This window comes from Rhineura floridana, chromosome 11, assembly GCF_030035675.1.
Source record: "Rhineura floridana isolate rRhiFlo1 chromosome 11, rRhiFlo1.hap2, whole genome shotgun sequence".
NCBI lineage: Eukaryota > Metazoa > Chordata > Lepidosauria > Squamata > Rhineuridae > Rhineura > Rhineura floridana.
In genome coordinates, this window is record NC_084490.1 from 58371758 (window position 1) to 58398404 (window position 26647).

The window sequence follows — 26647 nt, forward strand, 5'->3', positions numbered from 1 at the left end:
CCCCTGATCAAAATGCTCAGGGAGACCTTGAGATGAGATATGAAATTGAGGAAGCATCCAAACTAGGAAATGTGGTAGTAATGGGTGACTTCAACTACCCGGACATAGACTGGCTGCATATGTGTTCCAGTCATGACAAAGAAGCAAAGTTTCTAGATATTCTAAATGATTATTCCCTAGATCAGTTGGTCATGGAACCGACCAGAGGGACGGCAACCCTGGACTTAATCCTCAGTGGGGACCGGGACCTGGTGCGAGATGTAAGTGTTGTTGAACCGATTGGGAGCAGTGATCACAGTGCTATTAAATTAAACATACATGTAACTGGCCAATTGCCAAGAAAATCCAACACGGTCACATTTGACTTCAAAAGAGGAAACTTCACAAAAATGAGGGGATTGGTAAAAAGAAAGCTGAAAAACAAAGTCCAGAGGGTCACATCACTCGAAAATGCTTGGAAGTTGTTTCAAAACACTATATTAGAAGCTCAACTGGAGTGCATACCGCAGATCAGAAAAGGTACCGCCAGGGCCAAGAAGATACCAGCATGGTTAACGAGCAAAGTCAAGGAAGCTCTTAGAGGCAAAAAGTCTTCCTTCAGAAAATGGAAGTCTTGTCCGAATGAAGAAAATAAAAAAGAACACAAACTCTGGCAAAAGAAATGCAAGAAGACAATAAGGGATGCTAAAAAACAATTTGAGGAGCACATTGCTAAGAACATAAAAACCAACAACAAAAAATTCTATAAATACATTCAAAACAGGAGACCATCTTGGGAGACAATTGGACCCTTGGATGATAAGGGAGTCAAAGGTGTACTAAAGAACGATAAGGAGATTGCAGAGAAGCTAAATGAATTCTTTGCATCTGTCTTCACAGTGGAAGATATAGGGCAGATCCCTGAACCTGAACTAACATTTGCAGGAAGGGATTCTGAGGAACTAAGACAAATAGTGGTAACGAGAGAGGAAGTTCTAAGCTTAATGGATAATATAAAAACTGACAAATCACCGGGCCCGGATGGCATCCACCCGAGAGTTCTCAAAGAACTCAAATGTGAAATTGCTGATCTGCTAACTAAAATATGTAACTTGTCCCTCGGGTCCTCCTCCGTGCCTGAGGACTGGAAAGTGGCAAACGTAATGCCAATCTTCAAAAAGGGATCCAGGGGGGATCCCGGAAATTACAGGCCAGTTAGCTTAACTTCTGTCCCTGGAAAACTGGTAGAAAGTATTATTAAAGCTAGATTAACTAAGCACATAGAAGAACAAGCCTTGCTGAAGCAGAGCCAGCATGGCTTCTGCAAGGGAAAGTCCTGTCTCAGTAACCTATTAGAATTCTTTGAGAGTGTCAACAAGCATATAGATAGAGGTGATCCAGTGGACATAGTGTACTTAGACTTTCAAAAAGCTTTTGACAAGGTACCTCACCAAAGACTTCTGAGGAAGCTTAGCAGTCATGGAATAAGAGGAGAGGTCCTCTTGTGGATAAGGAATTGGTTAAGAAGCAGAAAGCAGAGAGTAGGAATAAACGGACAGTTCTCCCAATGGAGGGCTGTAGAAAGTGGAGTCCCTCAAGGATCGGTATTGGGACCTGTACTTTTCAACTTGTTCATTAATGACCTAGAATTAGGAGTGAGCAGTGAAGTGGCCAAGTTTGCTGACGATACTAAATTGTTCAGGGTTGTTAAAACAAAAAGGGATTGCGAAGAGCTCCAAAAAGACCTCTCCAAACTGAGTGAATGGGCGGAAAAATGGCAAATGCAATTCAATATAAACAAGTGTAAAATTATGCATATTGGAGCAAAAATTTAATTTCACATATACGCTCATGGGGTCTGAACTGGCGGTGACCGACCAGGAGAGAGACCTCGGGTTTGTGGTGGACAGCACGATGAAAATGTCGACCCAGTGTGCGGCAGCTGTGAAAAAGGCAAATTCCATGCTTGCAATAATTAGGAAAGGTATTGAAAATAAAACAGCCGATATCATAATGCCGTTGTATAAATCTATGGTGCGACCGCATTTGGAATACTGTGTACAGTTCTGGTCGCCTCATCTCAGAAAGGATATTATAGAGTTGGAAAAGGTTCAGAAGAGGGCAACCAGAATGATCAAGGGGATGGAGCGACTCCCTTACGAGGAAAGGTTGCAGCATTTGGGGCTTTTTAGTTTAGAGAAAAGGCAGGTCAGAGGAGACATGATAGAAGTGTATAAAATTATGCATGGCATTGAGAAAGTGGATAGAGAAAAGTTCTTCTCCCTCTCTCATAATACTAGAACTCGTGGACATTCAAAGAAGCTGAATGTTGGAAGATTCAGGACAGACAAAAGGAAGTACTTCTTTACTCAGCGCATAGTTAAACTATGGAATTTGCTCCCACAAGATGTAGTAATGGCCACCAGCTTGGATGGCTTTAAAAGAAGATTAGACAAATTCATGGAGGACAGGGCTATCAATGGCTACTAGCCATGATGGCTGTGCTCTGCCACCCTAGTCAGAGGCAGCATGCTTCTGAAAACCAGTTGCCGGAAGCCTCAGGAGGGGAGAGTGTTCTTGCACTCGGGTCCTGCTTGCGGGCTTCCCCCAGGCACCTGGTTGGCCACTGTGAGAACAGGATGCTGGACTAGATGGGCCACTGGCCTGATCCAGCAGGCTCTTCTTATGTTCTTATGTTCTTATGCATATATTAGGCATTCAGGAGCAGTTCTCAATGAGCTAACATTTTCAGTTTAAGGACTGAGCCCATAATCCTTTCACTCCACAAAAATCTACTCCCGGTTTTCTCTTCTCTCTCCTCCAGCCAATTCTCAAAATAAAGGCCGTCTTCTAAAAATTTTTTTTACCAGCCTAGTAAAACAAGGTACTTTTCATTTGAAATGTTTCATCTTGATGCTTTGTTAGTAAATTAAGGGTCAGAGTACAAAGCTGAAGAAAGCCCTTCCCTTGCTCTAATTTCATCTGCCTTCCCCTTCAAACTTCTATTGCATATGTGAGAAAAGCAGAATGAGCTCCACTAGCTGAAGAATGTCCCCCTCCAAATCTGTCACAGCCAATACTAAAAGCATTAATTTACATTAAATGCTAAAGATTGTAGAAGGAATTTGAGAAACAAAATATCAACAAGTGCATTAGATCAGATTGTACTTTTGGAATTGCCATTCCCCTCAGCACTAGTTGGTATGCAATTTATTTGTGGTTCCTACACTTGGCTTCAGCTTTATTTATCACCTGGGGATGTATAATTGTCACCTGATAATGGGATGGTGGGATGTTCCCTGGGACAGGGATTTGGAACGTGGCTGAATCAAGCCAGGTTTTTTTTTGGGGGGGGGAGTAAGTAGATAATATTGAATTCAGTAATCAAACTGCTTCTTGTTTCCTTATTATTCCATGTGAGAATAGTTCCATAATCGATATTCATAAAGCTGCATCTTCCTTAATTTTGTTCTTTTTTCCTTAGCAAGGGGGTGGCCAGGTTGGGCCCTGGTTGATGATCCCTGAGGGTTCCTTCCTTAGGGTGGGAGGGTAGCACTCCTGTTCTGTGATCCATGGCAGCGCTGGCTCCCAACTTTGTCGTGGATCGTGGAGAGGGAGCTCCCAGGCACCTCCCCCCAAATAGTCCGTGTGGACTTCAGTAAGCCTGCACGCACGCCCCAACTATCTTTCTCATCCCTGTGAATGCAGCACGCATGCCTGCCATCAACCAAGATGGTGGCAGAGGCTTCCCTAAGGGGCTGATGCCCCCCACGATCTTGGTTGATGGTAGGCATGCATGCAAAGCACACACATGACTGCCATCAACTAAGATGGCAGCGAAGGCTTCCCTAAGGGGCTGCCACCATCTTGGTTGATGGCATGCATGCATGCATACACAGCGCTCATGTAATTTACAAGGACAATAAAGGTAGGTGGGACGTATGGTCGGGTTTATTAGCCTGCACTGTTTATATGGAGGGGTTGGGTATGGCTCCGTGGGCCCGGGGCAGGCTGGTGCCCAAGGGCTCAGGCATGCCCGGCACCGACCCTGGGAACATTTCATACAATAATCAACTGGTTTTCAACTACTGGTTTTATTTCAGATATTGTTAACCACTTCTTTAAATCATTTTATTTAAATGGGTTGGAACATATAATCTAATCTGTTTTGTAAAAAGAAATGATGGGCATTGTGATTTTGTTCAGATGTTTGCAAAGGCATTAAGAGAAGCTTAAAGCAGATATTTGTGGCCTTTAATTCAAGGAATAAAGAAAAAACCACTGAGTTTTTGCTGTTGGCCTACTTGCCTTCTCTTATAACCAAAAGAAAACCAGACAGCCTGCTAGCCTTTAAGAGATAGTGACGGTGGTGTTGGAAGAGAAGCTGCATCTGCCAGATCTATTTGCTGTGCTAATACACTTGTGCTGTTTTGGTTCTCCTGCAGATGGAGGAGGCGAAGAACCATCAGACCGAAGGCAGGCAAGCATAGATTACTGTCAGAGCCGTTCTGGGCAAGGTAAATAAAGAATGGATTTCCAGAGATTACATACATCTTGTAGAGTCTGTTTGTGATTTTTAATTTTAATGTATTTCAGTCTGCAGTGACAAACAAGCTTTTTAGAAACTCCTAATATTTAAAGAGAAAGATAAACTTGTAAATAGTGAGAAGCATTAGATCCTATTTCCATTTAATGTGATTTGGACAAAATAATGTGTTCTGTTTCCTTGGATTAGTAACCCACACTTCTTTTCTTGTAGTGAGCTTTATTGACTATCCCTGGGGAAAGTGCAAACAGATACACATGGCTGTGGGAGAATGGGATTTGATAACTTGCAGCAACTTTCTTCAGGAGAAATATCATGCTAGAACTCAGCCTATGTGAGCTGCTTTAAGAAACAGTGGGAGAACGATTCTGAGCACTCTCTTTCTTGCTGCAGTAAATCAACTCTGTGTCACCTGTTTGCATGCTTTCTCCTCTGCCCCTCCTCATACAGCTGAATGTAGATGGTTCTGATAAATAGTTCTGATAACTATCTTCACACCTCCTACATTATAGCATCTCTTCTCTATCTTACCTGTGACACACACATCAGATCTACTGTGGGAATGAAATCTCTATCCTACAAAAATTGGGAGCAGCCAGAAATACCAGGTCAGAAAGATGCTGGAGACTCTCTGAACTTTATGGCGGGTACCAACTTCCACACTTTATTTAGAAATATTTATAAACCACAATATTTAAAAATCTCCATGCAGACCCACTAGCACAACCACTGTGGAAGAGCTTACCAAATACATGCTGTCTGCTTGTGGAATCTTGTGCAAGATCTGCTTGTACAAGCTGACCCACTAATGGAATAATTTCAGTGTTAACTCTCTTTAATTTAGCACTATGTTGGAGACAGCCCCATGTTTATCCATTTTTGGTAAGTTGCTAATAAGGTGTCCAATCAAAAATACCCCTCTAAGATATAAGGGGACAGTCTGTTCATCTTTATTTGAATGGCTAAATAAACATCATTTATCAGTAGAGAAGAAGTAGAGGGCAAACAGTGAGAGAAGTAGATGGGCAATTGACACTACAGTACTTAGTATGCAAGGCTTGGATACCTATTTTACATATTTATATAGCGATTTATACCCTGTCCTTCTAATGCATACAACTTACTTAGGGTGGCTGACAATAGTTAAAACCACAGCTTCATAATACAATAACAGGCAATGTGAGATTAGATAGGGATAGACTCAACAGATAAAAATAATTGAATAACACATTTTCTACCACAGTGAGGCAAAAATATGCTGAAACAAAAATGTTGTACCAGCTATTGGAAGATGGGAAGAGAGGGTACCAGTTTAGCCTTATGGGGCAAGGAATTCCACAATTTGGGTGTGGCTCTTGTTCCAGTTAATTGTGCTTCCACCATAAGTGAGATGAAAAGAAGAACACCAAATCTTAAGAAGTGGGAAAGGAAGAGTGATCCGTAGGGTGTCTTGAATTCAAGCCATTTAGGGCTCTAAAAGTAATCACCATCACTTATGCCCAGAAACCGATTGGCAACCAGTGCAGTTATATGCAGTGCAGTGCAGTGCATATAACATATAGGTGTTATGTGGTCCCATGGGTGAGTGCCCACTGACATTCTTACTGATGCATTCTGGACCAACCTGTTTTTCTGTTCTTCAAAGGTAGCCCCATATAGAGTGGATTGTAAGAATCCAATCTAGATGTAGTTAAGGCATGTGTTGGTATGACTACCTCAGGAATGGGTGCAGTTAGTACCTCAGTCTAATCTAGGTATAAGCACTTCTGGCTGTAGCTGCCACCTGAGAATCCGGATGCTGAGCCAAATCTGGGAGTACCCCAGTACTGTGAACCTGGTTCTGCAAGGGGAGTACTACTTCACCAAAAGCAGATTGAATCCCAGTTTCAGAGTCTGTCTCTCTCCTGACCAAGAGCATCACTGTCTTGTCTGGATCAAGTTTCAGTTTATTAGCCCTCATCTAGCCCAATACTGCCTCCAGACACCAATTCAGAACATCAGCAGTTTCCCAGGTGTTGGATGAAAAGGAGAAACTGAGTTTTGTGTCATCTCTATTGTTGATGATCCTTAATCTTCCAGTGGTTCTATCCTGATGTTGAAGAAATGCGGGACAGAACCCTATGAGTTATTCCTTTCACATTCCTTCCACAAAGCACATGTGTGAGGCACTGTTCATCAGCTAATGCAGCACTTTGCACAGCCCTGTCATGGTCTTACAGTTTTCTGAACAAGATATCAGGTGAATTGTTTGTAATGTCTTGTTGAAGCCTTGTGGATGGCGTCCTATAACTTCTTTGCAAAAGAGCAAATACAAGGGCTTTGTTTTCTGTTATGGAAAGAAAGAAGATGAGAATACCATGTCAGGATCATAGGACCATTTCATATTCCTGCTTCTCTCAAGGCTGAAACAGTAGTATAGAGAATATAAAAGGGGTTAGAAACAGAATTGATGGCAAAAGCTATTATTAGTGCTTTCAACATTAAAGAAAGTGATTTGGATGTATTCAGTTCAGCTGTTCAGTATTTCTTATTAATTTGTATCTGTGGCCCAAATTGGTTGATTGATTGACTGCATTTGTATACCGCCCCATACCAATCTGGCCACTGCATTTTGCACAAGCTGCAGTTTCCAAAACGTCTTCAAAGGCAGCCACACATAGAGCGCATTGCAATAATCTAACTTGGAGGTTACCATAGCATGGACAACTGAAGCCAGGTTATCCCTGTCCAGATAGGGGCGTAGCTGGGGCACCAACCGAAGTTGGTAGAAGGCAGTCCGTGCCACTGAGGCTACCTGAGCCTCAAGTGACAGAGATGGTTCTAGGAGAACCGACAAGCTACGAACCTGCTCCTTCATTGACAGCCTCACCTGAAGAAGATGAAAAGGAGAAATAGGGCTGCGTGTCATCAGCATACTGATGGCAACACACTCCAAAGCTTCGGATGACCGCACCCAGCGGTTCCATGTAGATGTTGAACAGCATGGGGGACAGAACTGACCCCTGTGGAACTCCATACTGGAGAGTCCAGGGTGCCGAGCAATATTCCCCAAGCACCACTTTCTGGAACCAACCTGCCAAGTAGGAGTGGAACCACCGCCATGCAGTCCCTCCCACTCCCAACTCAGCCAGTCTTCCCAGAAGGATACCATGGTCGATGGTATCGAAAGCCGCTGAGAGATCAAGGAGAATCAACAGAGTCACACTCCCCCTGTCTCTCTCCCAACAGAGGTCATCATACAGGCCGACTAAGGCTGTTTCCGTGCCAAAGCCAGGCCTGAAACCCGACTGAAATGGATCCAGATAATCGGTCTCATCCAAGAGTGTCTGGAGCTGGCCTGTCACCACTCGTTCAAGGACCTTGCCCAGGAATGGAACATTTGCTACCGGCCTATAGTTATTAAGATTTTCTGGTTCCAGGGAGGGTCTCTTCAGGAGTGGTCTCACTACCGCCTCTTTCAGGTAGCCAGGGACCACCCCCTCTCGCAGAGAGGCATTAATCACTTCCCTGGCCCAGCCGGCTGTTCCATCCTTGCTAGCTTTTATTAGCCAAGAAGGGCAAGGATCCAGCACAGAAGTGGTTGCACGAACCTGTCCAAGCACCTTGTCAACGTCCTCAAGCTGTACCAACTGAAATTCATCCAAGAAATTGGGACAAGGCTGTGCCCTGGATATCCCGCTTGATTCACATGTTGTAACACTGGAGTCTAAGTCCTGGCAGATGCTAAAGATTTTATCCTGGAAGCGCCTAGCAAATTCATTACAGCGGGCCTCAGATGGTTCTACCATGTCCTTGGGGCCAGCGTGTAATAGCCCCCGGACAATTCTGAAGAGCTCTGCTGGGCGGCAGATTGATGATTTGATAGTGGCAGCAAAATATTGTTTTTTTGCTGCCCTCACTGCCCCTAAATACAGCTTACCATAGACAATTACCAGTGTGTAATTGCATCCACCAGGAGTTCGTCTCCATCTGCATTCAAGCCGTCTCCTGTATCGTTTCATTGCTCTCAGCTCTGGGGTATACCATGGAGCTGTACAAGCTCTACACAGGAGAGGGCGCTCAGGAGCAATCATGTCAACTGTCTGTGTCATTTCTGTATTCTACAGTTCAACCAGGGTTTCGACAGGAGCGCTAGCCCTATAAGCTGGAAAATTCCCCAGAGCACTTTGGAAACTATCCGGATCCATTAGTCTCTGGGGGCGGACCAACTTAATAGGTCCCCCACCCTTGCAGAGGGGAAAAGCCGCTGTAAGTCTAAACTTCAGCAAGCAGTGATCTGTCCATGACTGAGGGACTGATGTAAGGCCTTCCACATTCAGATCACCAACTCCATGTCCAGTTGCAAAAATCAAGTCTAGAGTATGCCCTGCTGTATGTGTTGGGCCAATGGCATATTGGGACAATCCCATGCTTGTCATGGAGAAAATGAAATCCTGAGCCGCCCCGGATAATGGCATTCATTTCAGGGACTGGGCACTGCTTCCGTTCTTCTGATTCGGGCAGTCCAGATATGTGGGTTGCTATGTGATGTGTTACGCATTGGTTGTGTAATTTACAAAACTGGCATCCCATGCTGAGCAAGGGGATGTCCTGAAGGAAAAGATACTTGGCTTCTCCTACCACAGAATTCACCTGAGAGCACAAGGCTTTCTTTATGGAACTAGTAAGATTTTACAGTTCTTGATAGCCTTACAACAACCTTTTTTGTTCTGTCAAGGACCGCATTCCCTCAGAGGAAATCTTTTTTTGGGGGGGGGGCATATTACATTACAGAGTCCGGAACGTAACCCGCCGTATGAGTGGGGCCCTACTGTATACGGAGGATTTAATTTTTTTTTTTGTACAACAGACCAATACAAATACTCTCTGAAAAGCAAGTAAAAGTAATTTCTTTCTTGGTTTAATGTGCAATATATAATATACATACATAAATGGCAGAAGCATAGTGGTTTGTTCTCAGAAATTGAGGGCGTGGGGGATAATTTTACCTTAAGCAATACAACTGGGGAAATCAAGTTATTTATATCAGATAAAATACTGTCTCTTCTAATTGTTCTGAGGGAGAGGGTAAGATGCTTTAAAAAGTCAGGAAGGAAGGAACTCTGATGGAATGGAAGAATGGGTCAGGTTAGGAGATGTTGGGGACCACATAAAACAGGAATGGCTTGCCTTGTAGAGTGGAGCCACAGCAATAGCTGTGTTGCTACTGAGAGAGGGCGGGGAAAGGTGGTGGTGCGGTAGGGGTTGCTCGGGTGTGCCAGAGGAGTCAATTTGGTGCTCCCACCAGTGTACTTGCACAGTCTTGGACCTTGACTCTTCCAAATAGCAGCAGCGGGACCCCTTCTGGGAGGCTATTGCTGGGAGTCCCTGTTGGGGCACTCTTTTAATAAAAAGAGGTCTGTGGGCCCTGGACTTCAGGTTGCCCACCTGTGGTTTAAATAAAGCAGATTGATACTTAGAAGAAATTGTCCTATTTCAATTTATGATACTGGGTAAAGGGTCACAGACACTTATCTATGAAATGATTTAAAACATGGGGGCAGTTAATGATATTTTATTTTATTGTTATATTTCTCTCAGGTGGCAGCTCCACAGAGAACGATTGTGCTTTTGAACCAGAGTATGCTATCCCAACACTCCCAGTGCCTGAAGGTATGCAGCACATTCGGATTATGGAAGGCATGTCCCGCTCTCTCCCATCCTCCCCATTACTAACACATCAGTCTATCAGTGTTCGGCTCCAGCCCATGAAGAAATTGACTGGTAAGGAACTTACACAAGTTTAGTGAGTTTGAAAAATTGAATAAAGATTGTTTCCCCCATCCCACCCAAAACTTCCACCAGCTTCTTTCCATAAAGCTCCATTGATAATCCCCCTTGCCTGATATGGTGCAAATTGAGCAAGTTTGGACTCTGTTCAGTATCCATTTTAGAAGCTTTCTATGAACAGAACAAAGGCTGTGAAATATTTTTCAAAATTTGCAAAAAGTGTGATAGAAATGCACATTTTTTCTCTCTGTTCCAGCAATCTATCATATTCTAGTGCGATCAAGAAAGAGAACAGGGCTAGCTTGGTTCTCAGTGGCTCCCACTGAGTTCTGTGGGATAAAGTAAATGAATTCTAATCTGGGACATACTTGAGGGTATAGCAGCTGTTTCTCACTCTAGGCAGTGGGACTTCCAGGCACACAAAATGGGCTTAGCCTCTCACAAGCGAGCTGTATCCCTGAATACATATCCTTTCTTTTCTCCCTTATAAGCAAGAAGCTGTCATTCCTTCCATGGTGAAAAATAGGGAACTTTTTTCCCAACAAGAACCAAGTTTCTGAGGTGGAAATTTTCCACCCTCAATATAGTTTCAGAGTTTGTGGGTGGAAAAGAACTCCTTATCTTCTGCTCAGGGTCTGGACTTAAGGTCATACTTTGTTTGTAGGGAACAGGGGCAAAGGCCAGGTTTGGGAAAGCAAACCTGGCCTCATCCTTAGCTTTGTCTAAGGCAGAGGTGGGGAACCTATGGCCCCCAAGATGTTGCTGAACTCCTAACTTCCATCAGCCCTAGCCAACATGGCCAGTGGTCAGGGATGATGAAAGTTGTAGTCCAACATCATCTGGAGGATTGCAGGTTCCCCACCTCTGGTCTAAGACAATGGCCTCAATAATAGTGGGAGTTTGGTTAGAAAAAGGGCTAGAACTCTCTATTCCTTCCCCATCTCTACTAGTTACACCTGACAGGGCTTGTGTTAGTTAATTAGGGCTGTCATGCAATAAAACAAACCTTAATTGAGACATTATATGGGCATTAGTTGGTTAATTTGTATAAATTTGCATATTAAAGCATTGCTTCTGAAGAAAAAACTTCCTTTTTAAGATTTATTTATCTTACAGTAGACAACATTTAACCAAAGGCATTGTTTTATGTGTTGAGAAGAGAAGAAAAATGCCTCTGCTAAGCTGGCATGTCCTGTGCAATTTTTGTTAGTAGTTTGTATTAATTTTAAAAAAATCACAAAAGAAGAGAGACCAATTAAAGTACAAACAATATTGAAACAATCACAATTCTTATACATCTTGCCTTAAATAATAGAGTACTTCTTCACTTTTTCTTGTGGTTTCACCTTTTTCCAAAATATGTGTGCCATTATTTCAACAATGACAATTGATTAGCTTTTGTACCTTTCCAAAGTCTTTTAGGATATGTAAATTTATTCATTAATATAGCATTTCTTTATAGAGCTTCATTTATCAGTCTTCCAATGAGGGAAATGTCTTTTTTACAGTACTTTGCATATATGAGCATTGTTTGTTCTGTTTTTATGATATTAAGTATCTGTATGTTTTTAATGTGTTGTGAGACCTTTGGGTAACAAGCGGCTAAGAAGTCACATAATAATAATAATTTAAAATCCAAGCATTTATTTTTTAAAAAAATCTCTTTAATATCAAGTGTTTAATAATGATATAGCTGTATTCTCTCTGGATTTTTATTTGGTTGAGATGCTAACAGAAGTTTTGCTTCTGACCAAGTTTTTGGTCTTTAGAAAAATCTGAATCATATTAATAAATACATCACATATGCTTTATCATAGCTCTGCTTTAACAGTTAATCCTAAACATGTTTACTCGGATGTAAGTCCCACTGAATTCAGTAGAATGTACCTCTAGTAAGTGGTTATGGTTGCAACCTTGTTGAGCTCTTATGCATTTATTACAACATTTATTGTATAGAAAATAGCTCAACTAATGCTTTTTGATGTTCCTCTTTCAGTAAAGGAATATTATGTCCCCCTCTTTGTCTAGGAATACTTACTTATGTGTTACGTGCCTTCAAGTCGATTGCGACTTATGGCGACCCTATGAATCAGCGACCTCCAATAGCATTTGTTATAAACCACCCTGTTCAGATCTTGTAAGTTCAGGTCTGTGGCTTCCTTTATGGAATCAATCCATCTCTTGTTTGGCCTTCCTCTTTTTCTACTCTCTTCTGTTTTTCCCAGCATTATTGTCTTTTCTAGTGAATCATGTCTTCTCATGATGTGTCCAAAGTATGATAACCTCAGTTTCATCATTTTAGCTTCTAGTGGTAGTTTTGGTTTAATTTGTTCTAACAACCAATTATTTGTCTTTTTCGCAGTCCATGGTATCTGCAAAACTCTCCTCCCAACACCACATTTCAAATGAGTTGATTTTTCTCTTATCCACTTTTTTCACTGTCCAACTTTCACATCCATACATAGAGATTGGGAATACCATGGTCTGAATGATCCTGACTTTAGTGTTCAGTGATACATCTTTGCATTTGAGGACCTTTTCTAGTTCTTTCATAGCTACCCTCCCCAGTCCTAGCCTTCTTCTGATTTCTTGACTATTATCTCCCTTTTGGTTAATGACTGTGCCAAGGTATTGATAATCCTTGACAAGTTCAATGTCCCCATTCAACTTTAAAGTTACATAAAACTTCTTGGTCTGTTAAATTAATTAAAACAATTAAAACAGCTACAAACTACAAATATTGAAACACATCAGCATCTGTGTGTTTGGATAGGCTTGCCTAAATAAAAAAAATTGAGCAGACGCCAAAAGGAATACAGCAAAGGGGCCTGCCTGATGTCAATAGACAGGAAGTTCCAAAGAGTAGGCGCTGCCACACTAAAAGAATGATTTCTTACAAATGTGGAATGAGTATTATGTGGCACTTGTAATAGTGCCTGTTCTGCAGATTGAGGTGCTCAAGTGAGTGTATATGGGGTAAGGCGGTCTCGCAAGTAAACTGGTCCGGAGTTAAGGACTTTATATACCAGTAGTAACACCTTGAACTGGGCCTATTAACCAGTAGTAACACCTTGAACGTGGTCTTTTAAATTGGTTTGCTAGGTACAGTGTTTGAGAATGTTTGAGAAATGTTTGAGAAATGATCAGATTAGTTCTTTAGAACGTAAGAAGAGGCCTGCTGGAGCAGACCAAAGGCCCATCTAATCCAGCATTCTGTTCCTACAGTTAGCCAACCAGATGGCTGTGAAAAGCCCACAAGTGGGACATGAGGGCAGAAACATTCTTGTGCTCCTGTTTCCTAGCAACTGGCATTCAGATGCCTCTGATTGTAGAGATATTGAATCACCATCATGACTAGTAGCCATGATTATTTATTATTATTTATTTATTATTTGATTTATATCCCGCCCTTCCTTCCAGCAGGAGCCCAGGGTGGTATGATGCACTTTGTCTACCCCACCCCCACCAGTTAGTGGCCACCACTGAATCTTGTGGTTGTGAATTCTATAGTTTAGGTATGTGCTGTGTAAGTAATTTCTTTTGTTTGGGTTGTGTGCAATGTTGGTAATATTCAGAGCAGACTCAGTAGACTCATTGAAATTAATGGGCATGAGTAATTTAGGATTATTTTCTGTGGGCTCACTCTGAAAAGAACTTAATCTGTTACAACCCTATGGTAGATCTATTTAAATTAATTTGGCTATATCTGTTAATTTTAATGAGCCTACTCTGAGTAGGACTCACATTGAATACCACACTTTGTCCTGAATATTTCAACATTTAGCTTTTTTGGATGCCCCCAGGTTCTAGTATTATGAGAGGGAGAAATTGTGTTGCCTTTTTCTGCAGTTTTTTCAGCTCTACAATGTCCTTTTTGAGGTAACCAGAAATGTGCACAGTATTCCAAGTATGGTTACACCATAATTTGTATAAAGGCATTAAGATATTGGTTGTTTTATTTTCCATTCCTTTTCTAATGATCTCCAATTTATCCCACTATATTCTGACATAAGCTTCTTACCTCTTGCTTGCACGTAAATCAGATCGTAATGTCTCTGTTTAGATTATTACCTTGGACATGGCTTCAGCAGCTAAGTTGTTACTGTCGTTTTCTAGAATTGTAATTTCAAGACTAAATTGCAAAATATTTTAAGTACATTGTTCAGACTGTATATGTGAAAAATTGGCATCTAGTTCAAAAATTGCTTGATGACGTGGTCTTAGTTCGGTAGAAATTAGAATATCTGTTTTGTGCAATCTCCACATGCAAATGAGAAGAGGCTAATTGCTTTCTTTGTTCTTCCTGCCTGCATCCAGAATGGAAATATACCTCAGCCACCATTAAATCATTGACACTAGTTTGGCAAAGCGGCCCTTCCTTTTTTCCCTTGCCAGACTGTATGTTGTATTGGCTCAGTCTGGAAGAATATGGTATGCCTCCAGTGAACTGCTGAAGGAGATGATCTGCTAGTGTGTTCTTCAAGTATAAAACATTTCAGACTAGTGATTCAAATAAAACAGTTAAATATTATTATGCATTAAAGCAGGGAACAGGAACACTTTATATTATTATTAAAAGCATTTTTATCCTTACAATTTTTATCTTTATGACTTACAGATGTCAGTGATAAGACAGCACCTGCCCTCCAGTTTACATGATATGACACAAAAGAGAAAGGGATTGGGAGGGAGGACATAGGCACAGGAGGAGCCTGATGGAGCTTGTGAAATAATAACAACAACAATAATAACATTATTATTATTATTATTATTATTATTATTATTATTATTATTATTATAGCAGTCTCTGTGGAGAGATTCCCATTAAACAACTCTAGCCCTTCATTTTTAACCAAAGGTAGATTGAAATAAAAATCTCTAAAGCCCACACAAAACAGGGAGGGAGGCAAATTTACTGCTGTTGAAAGAGAGCTTGATGTGATGGGGCCACCAATGAAAATGTCTCTTATGTGTGCCAATTTGATTGCTCCTGATGGTGGACCTGTGAGCAGGGTGCTGGCCTATCTTAATGCCTGGATACATTTATATGGGTTCAGGAAACCTGATGCCCTCCAGATGTTTTGGACAACTCTCTTCACCCCTGACCATTGGCCATGCTGGCTGGGGTTTATGGGAGTTATAGTCCAAAACATCTGGAAGGTTGGGGAAGGCTAGTTTACAGAACTAAAAAGATAAGATTAGCCCTTTAAATTGGGCTTGGCAATCAATGCAGCTGATTGGTGTAATATGCTCCGAATGCCTAACCCCCACAAACATCCAAGCAGTTGTATTTTGTACCAGCTGAAGCTTCCAAACTGTCTTTAAAGACAACTCTGTGTAATGTGCATTACCATAGTTTAGTCTGGATGTAACCAGAACATGAGTAACTGAGACAAAGTGTAGCATTTCCACATAGGGTCTCAGTTGGTATATCAGCTTAAGCTGGCAAAAGGCACTCCTAGCCACAGATGTTAATTGTGCCTCCACAGATGGCATTGAGTCTAGGAGGATCCCCAAGCTGAAAACTTGAATGTTTCAGAGAGAATGGAAATCCTATCTGGAACCATTTGCAAACCTTCATCTAGAATGAGAGTTGACTTCCCCAGAATCCCCACCCACAGTACCTCTGTCTTGTCTGAATTAAGCTGAATTAAAGACAAGATGGTACTCTGAGGCAGCGCAAAGACCATGAGATGCAACAGAAGTTCTCCAGCACCACTATCTGGGTTCATCCCACAAGGAAGAACCACAGCTACCACATCTTTCTGTTTCTCAGACTCACTCCAGCTAGGTGACACAGAAAGATACCATGGCCAATGGTATCAAAGCCCATTGAGAGGTCCAGAAAAACCAACAGGACTGCACTCTTCCCATCATCCACTAGGTCACCCAATGCTGCTGTTAGGGTTTCACTTTCCTCTGTGTTGTCCAACTTTCTTAAGAGACTCTAAATCTGTTCTTCCTGTGTAAAAGACCTGCAGTAAGAATGATGCCAACTGAGGCCTTTAGAATGTTGTAGTACTATATTTGGCAATATTCTTGACAATTTTAATTCAAATGCATCGGATAGCCTTTACTATTGGAGGTATACTTTGGCTGCTGACTTTTTAATTTATTTCTTCCACTACAAAAAGATAACATGTACAGAAAAATAATATTACCAAGAAGGAAAAAAATGGCAAAACACATACATCCTAATTTGACTAATAATTAAAATGTAGATTTCAAGTTGTACTTGCTGTGCTTCACCTAATTCAGTGATGCTATCTGCCTCATTGCAGCATTTACTTCATTTAATTTTTTATTTAGAAAAAATGTAGCAGTTATTTGTTGTTGTTGTCGTCATCATCATCCTTTATCATCTGCCCTTCACCCAAAGGTCCCAGAGCGGGTTACAACAATTTTAAAATACAACATTAAAAACAGTTTAAAACAACCTAAAATTCAAAAATAGGGTGGGTCCTAAAAATACATGTCACAGGTGTCAAAGGCCAGGGTGAAGAGGTGCATCTTCCGCATTTGCCTAAAACTGTACAGTGAAGGTGCCAGACACATCTCAGTGTGGCGGGAGTTCCACAACTTAGGGGCTGCTACAGGTAATGCACTCTCCCAGGCCACGCCCTTGAACTTCTGAGGGTGGTAGAACTACGAAAAGGGCTCCCTCTCCCGATCTCAACACCCGAGAAGGTCTGTAGGGAAGGAGGTGGTCTTTCAGATATTTGGGACCTAAGTCATTAGGGCTTTAAGCACTAGCATGGCCACCTTGAATAGGGCCCGGAAAGGAACTGGCAACCAATGCAGCTGTTTTAAAACAGGTTATGTGAGATCTAAAAGGAACTTCAGCCAGTAATCTGGCTGCTGCATTTTGGGCCAGTTGAAGTTTCTGAGTCATCTTCAAGGGCAGCCCCACATAGAGCGCATTGCAATAATCCAATCTGGAAATTACCAGAGCATGGAGTACTGTGGCAAAGTCATCTCTCTCCAGAAGGGGCCAAAGCTGGCGAACCAGCTGGAACTGTAAAAAGGCACTCATAGCCACTGAGGCCACCTGAACCTCCAGTGGCAATGTAGGATCAAGGAGTACCCCCAAGCTGTGAAGTTGCTCCTTTTAGGGGAGTGGAACCCTGTTCAGAACAGGCGGTCTTCCCACCTCCTGGGCATGAGAACTATGGACACAACACCCCTGTCTTTTCAGTATTCAGTCTCAATTTATTGGCCCACATCCAGCGCATCACCACTTCCAAGCATCGGTCCAGCACCACAACTGCCTCTCCCAATTTAGATGGAATAGAGACAGTTGGGTGTCATCTGTATATTGATGACACCTCACTCCAAATTTCCTGATGACAACTCCCAGTGGCTTCATATAGATGTTAAATAGCATGGAGGACAGAATGAAACCCTGCAGAACACCATAGGACAGCTCCCATAGTGCTGACTAGTAGCTTCCCATAACTACTTTTTGGAAGTGACCCTGAAGGTGTGAGCAGAACCACTGAAGCACAATGTCCGCAACCCATAACTTCCTGAGATGCTCCAGAATGCTACCATGGTCAACAGTATCAAAAGCCACAGAGAACAAACAGGGTCACATTCCCCCCATCTCTCCCCCATCCCCTCACTGGATCGTCACCTTTATTATTATTATTATTATTATTATTATTATTATTATTATTATTATTACTACTACTACTACTACTACTACTACTACTACTACTACTAAATCTAATAATAAATAAATAAATAAATAATCTCTAGTATTGGAGTATTGCTTGCTGCTGCTGGAGATCACAGACAGGAGAGTGGTACTGAATTAATGTCCTGCTTGCAGATTTCCTATAGGCATTGTGAAAAGAGAATGCTGGACTAGATAGACTTTTGGTCTGATCCAGCAGGGCTCTTCTTCTAGTCTTAATATTATTTTAATATGCCCTGCTTTTCAACCAGGTTTGGCTTTGACTGGCTTCTAAAATTTGTATTGTTATAATATAGTTAGGGCCATGTTGGTGTGCAGGGAGGGCAATCAGGCCCCTGGCAATTAGTGATCCTGTCCGATTCTACACTTTACATTACAGAATTAAGGGGCAGAAAAAGTTGTAGAGGGACTCAGGGCTGGCTGATGGTAAAGATGCCAATACATGGAACTAGCCCTTCTGAGAATACTTCAGCTAGAGGTTAGCAGGTTGCCTTGGCAGGTTGAGTCAGGATGTCATAACTGAGGACAGGCTGAGTACTTTCTGTTCTCCCCAGGAAAGATAAATCCATAATGTTGTATTGAATAAAAGGACCACAGGGTGTCTTAGCTGTCCCTGTCAAACCTGGAATGCAGCCAATTCCTTTACCAAGCAACTCAGAGTCTTCAGAGAATTGTTGGGGGTGGAAATAGAGAGAGGAATAAAACACCAAAATAGTCTGCTGTGGGTGGAGTAATGTTAGATGAAACATATAAGGTGTGTGAAGCTGTGAAAGAGACTGCATCATGGCTCAAAGGTACAGGAATAAACCTCTAATTCTTAGCTGCATGTCTTCACTTTTATGTTGTCTACTCCCTATAAAGGGACTTCAAGGTTGAATATTTTTCTAAGGAGAATATACCATAGAGAAATGGTTTAGAAAAATGCAAAATGGTATGAGACTGATGACAGAGAACAATGCTGGAGAAAATGTCACCGCTATTATCCTAACTATTTTAGAAGCAAGTACAGTGATACCTTGGACTCATCTTTGCATAGGCCTATGTACAGAAAATATGGCAATGTGATGGGGTATTCTTAGATTAAAATTGAGAGTGTTGTACTGAACAACCAGATTAAAACAAAATACGATTTTCAAACACAGGATTTAATTTGCTGTATTTCAAGCACGTTTCCTCAGTTGGACAAATAGTAACTTTAAGGGAGAGGAGAGCAATTGTGATTGGGAGAATAGCATTGGGGAAAGGGTTAAACCCTTCTCCTAAGTGTTGTCATACCAATCTGATTTGGGGTCCACTGTGACTGCTTTTAACTTAAATACACATGATTCAGTCACAGATCTATTGATGTGTATATTCCAGTATATCTAGGACTGATTGCTGTTTCTTCTTCTAACATAGTTTATCAGGAACTATTTGGTGTTGGAATGTCATTAACTGTATCATCTAGATTTTGTTGTGTAGTTTGTTGCCATGGGCTCCTTCTGGAAGGAGGGGTGGGATATGAATTTAATAAAAAACAAATAAATAAATTATTGCAGTTTTACACTGAACTTTGTGCATCTATAATAAAACCAGATTTTTACAATTGTGGCTTGGTTGGAGAATTTTGCCTAGCTTGAAGCTTTGTGGCTCTTGAATGTTGGAGACCCTGAGAAGATTGCTGGGATGTAAAATGCCAGCCACTCTAAAACAAACATGGGAGCAAGCAGTTCTAATCTGGGGCTTCACTTACAAAGGGGTAGGGAACACAGATGTTGGACTACAGCTCCCATCATCCTTGACCATTGGCCGTGCTGACTGGGGATGATGGAGTACAGCAGTATGTGGAGAGCCACAGGTTCCCCACCCCTAACTTAGAGTTTATTATCATTTACACGTTCAGTATCATAGTTCAGTTCCCTAAGGTGGTGGACTTTTAAGACAATTCTTGTGCTGGAGTAAAAATGTTATGACTGTATAACCAAACAGTATGGACACATTTCCATCTCATGAATGGACACTATGTTGTCTAGTTGTCTCTTGCTTCTGGAAGGTTTTGGGCATTTACAACATGGTTCTATGCCTATTTATTTGGAAGTGTTCCACTGTGTTGAAGTTATCAAATAAGTATGTTTAGGGCTGCAACTGTAGCCTTCTTTTTTAGTGTCCTTGCATGTTTACAGAGATCACCAGACATGTCTTGTCTGTGAACAGATAGATTTCTGCAGTGCATATGATCGGCATTACCAAATGTTTTGCAATATGTATTGGTTTATTTTAATCATTTCTATCCTATTTTCTATTTTTAAAAAGACAGCAAACAATATACTAAGGTTAAAACAACAAATGCAAAGTTATTGTGTTAAAATTACAGTAAAATTGTAAATCAAAATTCGTTCAGACAAACAGCTGAAAAGACCATATCTAAAAATGCCCACTGGGGAAAAAATAACTTGGTCAGGTGAACTTTGACAGGGTGTTCCAACTTCAGTGCTAACATCAGTGGCACAACAGAAAAGGGTCTGTCTCTTGTGTCCATCTATAATACTTCAGCCTGCAGGGGGAGCTGGGGTAGGGCCTTAAAAGAAGAACTCAGTGGTTGTGTAGATCCATATTGCTCTAGTCAATTCTTAAAATACTTTGGTTCAGTGTCATCTGTTAGGAGTTTGTCTTTCAGCGTGGCATCATCTGTGCTTTGGAACTCCCTGCCTATTAACATTAGGCAGGTGCCTTTCCTGTACTGTTTTAGACACCTGCCAAAACCTTTTTTATTTCAATAAACCTATCCAGATACGTAATTCGGTCGAACAATCAAATATTTAATATGGTCAACTAGCTCTTAATAGAAAGTACAAACTGAAAACTACATAATGATAACCTCAGAAGAACAAAGGTAACAACTTGATTGTAGGACTGCAATCTCTGTTATCTGGTACTAGTATAGTATAGTATAGTATAGTATAGTATAGTAGGCCTATTCAATATCTGGAGATTTCTTTTGATTGTTAAAGGTTTCTGGATAGAATTCTTATAGACCTTCAGTATTGCTAATCCACTGTAGCATAATCTGTTTGACATCCAGCAAAATTTCAGAATCGTATTGCTATAGAATGGTAATATGTATCTTTTTGCTTGAGAATTTGAGAACAGAACTTCCACATCTTGGAGATCAATTTCACTACCATGAAGATTCAAAATATGAGATAAGTGATGGATTGCAGCAGTCTTTGAGCATCGTTATGTCTTTTACTATAGTGTGGTGCAACCACAAGAGATATTCTGTGGAGATGTAACATGAAATCACTTTGCTGAGGGGCAAGTCCAGTCAACAGATACTGTGAACTGAAGGGACTGACTCAGTTCTGTACACAGTCAGGGAAGTTAGTGTAGATGAAAGCTGTTCTAAATCTCTTTAGTTCTTTTAGAAGAACGTTCTAGCCAATCAAGAATACTTATCAGCCAAAAATCTTCTGTGGTCATGGCTAGGTGCTGCTGATCCAGACATAACTCAGATGCCTCAAATGGGTCTATAGGAACACAGTCCGGGGATACTGCCAGCTTTTGAGAAACCTGGGGAAAATCGATGGATATATTTCTCAAGGACTGGAAACCTCTCTTTGACTTTTTGCGGAAAGAATAAAGTGATGTTAATGAGATTTGATGATTAATTAAGATAACTACTGGAGAAAAGTGATTTTGTAATATATTAAGAGACAGGTTTGTTATATATTATAGACCTATAACTGATCTGCGACAAATCGGAAGTCAACATTTTATTTTATTGTATTAGTTATTAATTTGTTTTTGTTTTGTTTTGTTTTGTTTTTTGAAACTTTGAATAAAAAAAATTAATGAAAAAAAGAGAAACCTGGGGAATGTTAGCTTTAACAGGAGATCCTGGAGAAACCAGAAAGGAATGAATTCTACTTTTGTTTTTGGCTTGTGCACATAAGAACTAGAACTGGCGCTACCTGAGTATTTGGTCTTACCTATAATTAAGAACAATAAGATTAAAACACCACTAACCCTTACTACAAGACGATTAAAAGACAATTGACCCTTATTAAATAGATGAAGTAACCAAATTAACTAAAATCCACAATTTGACTAAAATAAAATTACAGGAGTAATCAAAAGAAAGTTAATGTATACATGTCCACATAAAATAAAATAAGATTTTAAATCATTTAAGTAATATCATTGTAAATTTGTTTTAAATATGTTTTGTGTAAAACCATAACATAAAAATGCCCAGATGGGCAGAGCTTTGCATTGCTATTACAAGATAATGCAGTTCTACAAGTCACAGGTGGAAACAGCCAGCACTCTCTCCAGTAGACTTAGACTCCACCCCGGATATATAATTTAGCATTTGCTTTTAAATTGTTCTTATTTTTTCTGTGTAGTATTGAAAGGTTTAATGTTTTAATAATATATTGTTTGTTTGATTTAATGCTTTAATAAGATATTTATTTTTTGGTTTGTACATAGCTTAGAGATTTTTGAAATATTAAGTGGTTTATAAATGCTTTAAAATAAATAATTTTTATATTGATATATGTACACTGCTTGAAGATTTGTTTTGGTTTAATAGTTTATAGATTTTTCTAAATTAAATTAAATTTAAAGATTTGAAGGCCAAAAACAGCGCTTTGAATTGATCCTGGAAACTAATTGGTATCTAGGGTAGATGAGATAACATTGATGTTATATGTTCTATAGTGTTCAATGTAATACATTGCTATATATTAGGATTGGAGAACAAGTGGCTGTCCAGATGTTGTTGGACTCCTGACTCCTATCAACCACAACCAGCTTGTAGGTGGCTATGAATAGAGGAGGAATAGAGGAGACCAGGCATGGTACAAGGTCAGCAATTATGAGAGTTGTAGTCTAGCAACGTGCAGGCCACGTGTTTCCTTAGCTGTGTTATATAGCAATATATATAAAGTATAATATGTTATAATATTTACATTATATCTGCTCCACTTGATAGCCTGGCAGCTGCATTCTATGCTGCTTAAAGTTTCTGGACTGTTTTCAGAGATAGTTTCTTGTTAAGCTCCTAGGCTGTATAAAGGTTTTATTTCGTTACAAAGCAACATGTTTTGATTGGTATGGTAACCAGTTAAGATATGTATTTGCTTTGGAAATAAATGCATTTTCAAATGGGAAAATGTGAGTTAAATTATATCTCTCTCCCATTTCCTGTGATTGTGAACTAATCTTGGGGTTGAATGTTGCTGCTGCAGAACAGATGCAGGGTGGCCATAAACTCTGGCTCCCATTGATATCATAAGCAGATGAAGAGAACCAGCATAGAACTGCAGCAGAGTTTGTGAGGAGACAGAGTAGAGCAGCATTGGAAGGCTTGAAAGGGAGTTGCAGCCAGCTGGAACACAAAAGATGAAGAGGTGGCAGCTAGAGGACAAGTACAGGAATACCCCGCTATACGGACCTTCAATTTACGGACACTCTCAAGTACGGACATGTTTACACCAGCACCATTCCCCTGTTTATGTACGCTCGCTTCGCAAGGACGGACACTTAACAGTTTTAATTTTACTAGTGTAGCATTATAGCTAAGTTTTATGAGTGATTGTGTGGGACTGAACCCATTATTCCCTTTTCCTCGTTCCTTCCCCTCTCTCACGGTTTTGTTTTGTCTGGGGCGTTTGTTGGGGGATTTTTTACCTCTCCCCTCCTCAGCCCTGTTGAGGGCTCCGGCGGCTGCTGTTCCCCCTTTTCGGTTCTCACATTTCTTGTGAGAGGAGCCTGGGCTGGGAGCCTGTGGCTGCAGCTCCCCTTTGCAGCCTTCTCGCCTTTTGCTGCCAGCTCCGTTTCTTTCCAGGCAGCGGTGGGTTTTTTTTACTTTCCTTTCCTCCTCCTTAGGAGGGCTCCGGCGGCTGCTGTTTCCCTGTTCAAACACGTTTGGCTTTGCAATTTAATGGCAGATAAAAAAGAAAAGGTAGTGCTTCACTGTAAGTACATTTTCGATTTACGTACTTGCTCTGGACCCATTGTGTACATTAATGCGGGGTATTCCTGTAGGTGGCTATGGTTAGAGGAGGAGAACGGGCATGGAACAAGCAAAATCAGAGTGTGGTGTAATGGTTAGGATGTTGAACTATGACCTGGAAGACTAGGATTCAAATCTTCACTCAGCCATGATTCTAACTGGGTGACCTTGAGCCAGTCACTGTCTTTCAGCCAAACCTACCTCACATGGTTGTTGTGAGGGTAAAATAGGGATGGGAGAACCATGTTCACCACCTTGAGCTCCTAGGAGGAAAGGTGGGATGTAAATATAGTACAATAAATAAAATACTGAGTGAGGAGAAAGGCAAACGAGGAGAGTGGGCAGCTGGAAGAATGAGAGATGCAGGAAGCGGCGGGGAGATAGCATTGAGCCAGAGGTGCCAGAGGAAGAGAGACCAGCAAGTGGAGGGGGTAGGAAAGGAAAGGAAGGGGCCATTATTGCCATGGCCAAGATTTTTGGACTTGGTGAAGCCAGGGAACTGCTTCTTGCAGGAGAGAAAGTGAATCCCAAGACCAACCTTCTCAGAAGCCAGTCCACTATGAGAAAACAAGAGATGCGATCCCAGGAACAAAGCAGTGTGGTGATGGGAATATCTTTTGGAGGATGTTCTCCCTGGCTCTCAACCCTGCTGTGGGAACTGAGGGATGCAGATCAAGAAATTTCTGAAAAGATGCTGAAGGCAGAAGCAAGACTTGGGCCACATGGAACTTTATCTGTCTGCTCCCAAAAAACTTGTGAAATAAACTTCAGTGGGGTGTAATGCCTAGAGTTCTCTCCTTTCCCAAACTGCTGCTAGTTCCTAATTGTTTTTGGGAAGTGGTGTCATATGTGGTTTGTACTGGCACATGATGGAGGGGTGGCTGTTTGTGGTGCCGCTTTTGTCTAGACATATGACAGTGATTTAAATTAATCATTTAAGTTACTTTGATTTAAGTCAAATCCACCATGATCAGTTACTATGATTATTATGTCTTGCTGGTTTTTGAACACAGCTGTTGTCTACCATGTTTTAGTGTGTGCATATAATCCATTTCTTGCTTGTCATTATATTGCACCAGAGGAGGAATCCAGCAAAGGTTCTTGAAGAGTCTTTGCAGCTGACACCTAGGGAAGGGAATTTCTGGATTGGATTTAATGCAGAGTCATTGAATCTCCAACCAATTCTAGTGGTGCTTTGCTCAGTACTGTAGTTTGGTTCACCTAACAGTTTTTCCATAGAGTATGCGTGTTATCTCTGTGACGTACAGAGATGTTTTCTGTTCCAAATACATGATTGATAGAATCATATACCACAGCCAAACCTTTTTCTCCTTCTTCTTGCCTAACCACTGCAAGAGGAGCCTTTGTCTTATTTCAGTGTTACTGTTGCTACTGCAGTATTCCCAGTACAAACAGTTTTTCTCTTTGAGGTGATTATGCATGTGACAATTTCTTGTGACGGAAAATGAAGGCTACACAGACATGCAACAGAGAGAAGGTAAGTGCTAAAGGTTTTATTGCTTTTTAATATAAACCATTCCCGGAATCCATGTCACAGCTCCATACATGGTAGTGCTTTTTTTCTCTTAGTTGCCATGACAACAACAGCACTGCACCATTCATCAGCTCTGGACTGGGTTGCATTGCTAGCCTTGCGTGTTACTCCTGAATGTTAAGGAGCATATCAGTGAATCATTCACTTGGTGTACTGCGCCATTACCTATCTGTCCCTTCTGTAATTTACTCCGACAAGAGGTGGGACAAATAAAGTGCGCCATAGAGACAATATGTAGGAAAATACTTAATTTAACCCCCAGGGAGCTGCAGAGTCTACATCTTGTGTGGTAGTCTGGGCGGAAGGTTATTTTGTGCTAAAGAACTTAATAGCATTTATGTGAGCTCTCCTGAAATTGACCTTGAGCTGGCTTTCCTTGCTCACCCAGAAAAATGCAAGCACCATAGCAAGATTGGCTTTTGGGATCAAACCTCACAAGACATATAACATCACACTGACGCTGTCACCAGTGATACGGATCTAGCAGCAAACAAACCAAGAGGGTGGATTGCTGGCAACATTGCCTGTGAAAGAGCAGGTTTTTGTCTTAATGGCAGAAAGATTGCATTCCATCCACTAATGGGGAGGAAGAACTGAACTCTGTAAGTATATGAGGAGGGAAATTTGCATCTTGCATGTATTCTAGCTGATTTTTTTAATTTATCTTTTCAGGCCTGCTTCAGACATTATAAAAATCATTGTAGCAAAAGGTTTTTTGTCACTGGAAGTTAGCACACAGAAACCATCAAAAGGCTTCTGTTGTGAAATTCAGAGGTCTTGTGCTAAGATTTTTAATTGCTTGCTTACAGCTCTTATATAATGTGTTTAGCTTTGCCTTTTAAACTAAGATACTCACTTTTACATAAAACTAATGAAAAACAACGCAATATTATTTTCCCTATCTAATAGAGTATTAGTCATTGCATTATTTTCTTGCTGTAGCAGTTGACGATCTCATTACTTGGAACATGATATCTAATGGAGTGCTACTGTACTCAGATATGCTTTTCAGTTAATGTTTTAATATATGGCTGGATTATGAAACCTGCAGCTCCCAACAGATTTCCACCACCCACAAAGGAAAAAATAGACTTGCCACTTGCA

General features: G+C 41.0%; 1 protein-coding gene across 11 annotated transcripts in view; it reads left to right on the forward strand.

Moving 5' to 3' along the window:
• The window catches only part of TANC2 (tetratricopeptide repeat, ankyrin repeat and coiled-coil containing 2), a 378583-nt gene that overhangs the window by 119814 nt on the left and 232122 nt on the right, over positions 1-26647 (forward strand). For 10 of the 11 annotated variants that reach the window (XM_061588302.1, XM_061588293.1, XM_061588296.1 and 7 more), the window contains 2 exons: positions 4425-4496; positions 10106-10288. In XM_061588302.1, the coding sequence (XP_061444286.1) occupies positions 10180-10288 (109 nt within the window). In that variant the 5' untranslated portion in view covers positions 4425-4496; positions 10106-10179. The remainder of the gene's footprint in view (positions 1-4424; positions 4497-10105; positions 10289-26647) is intronic. The other variant, XM_061588298.1, reaches the window with a different exon arrangement.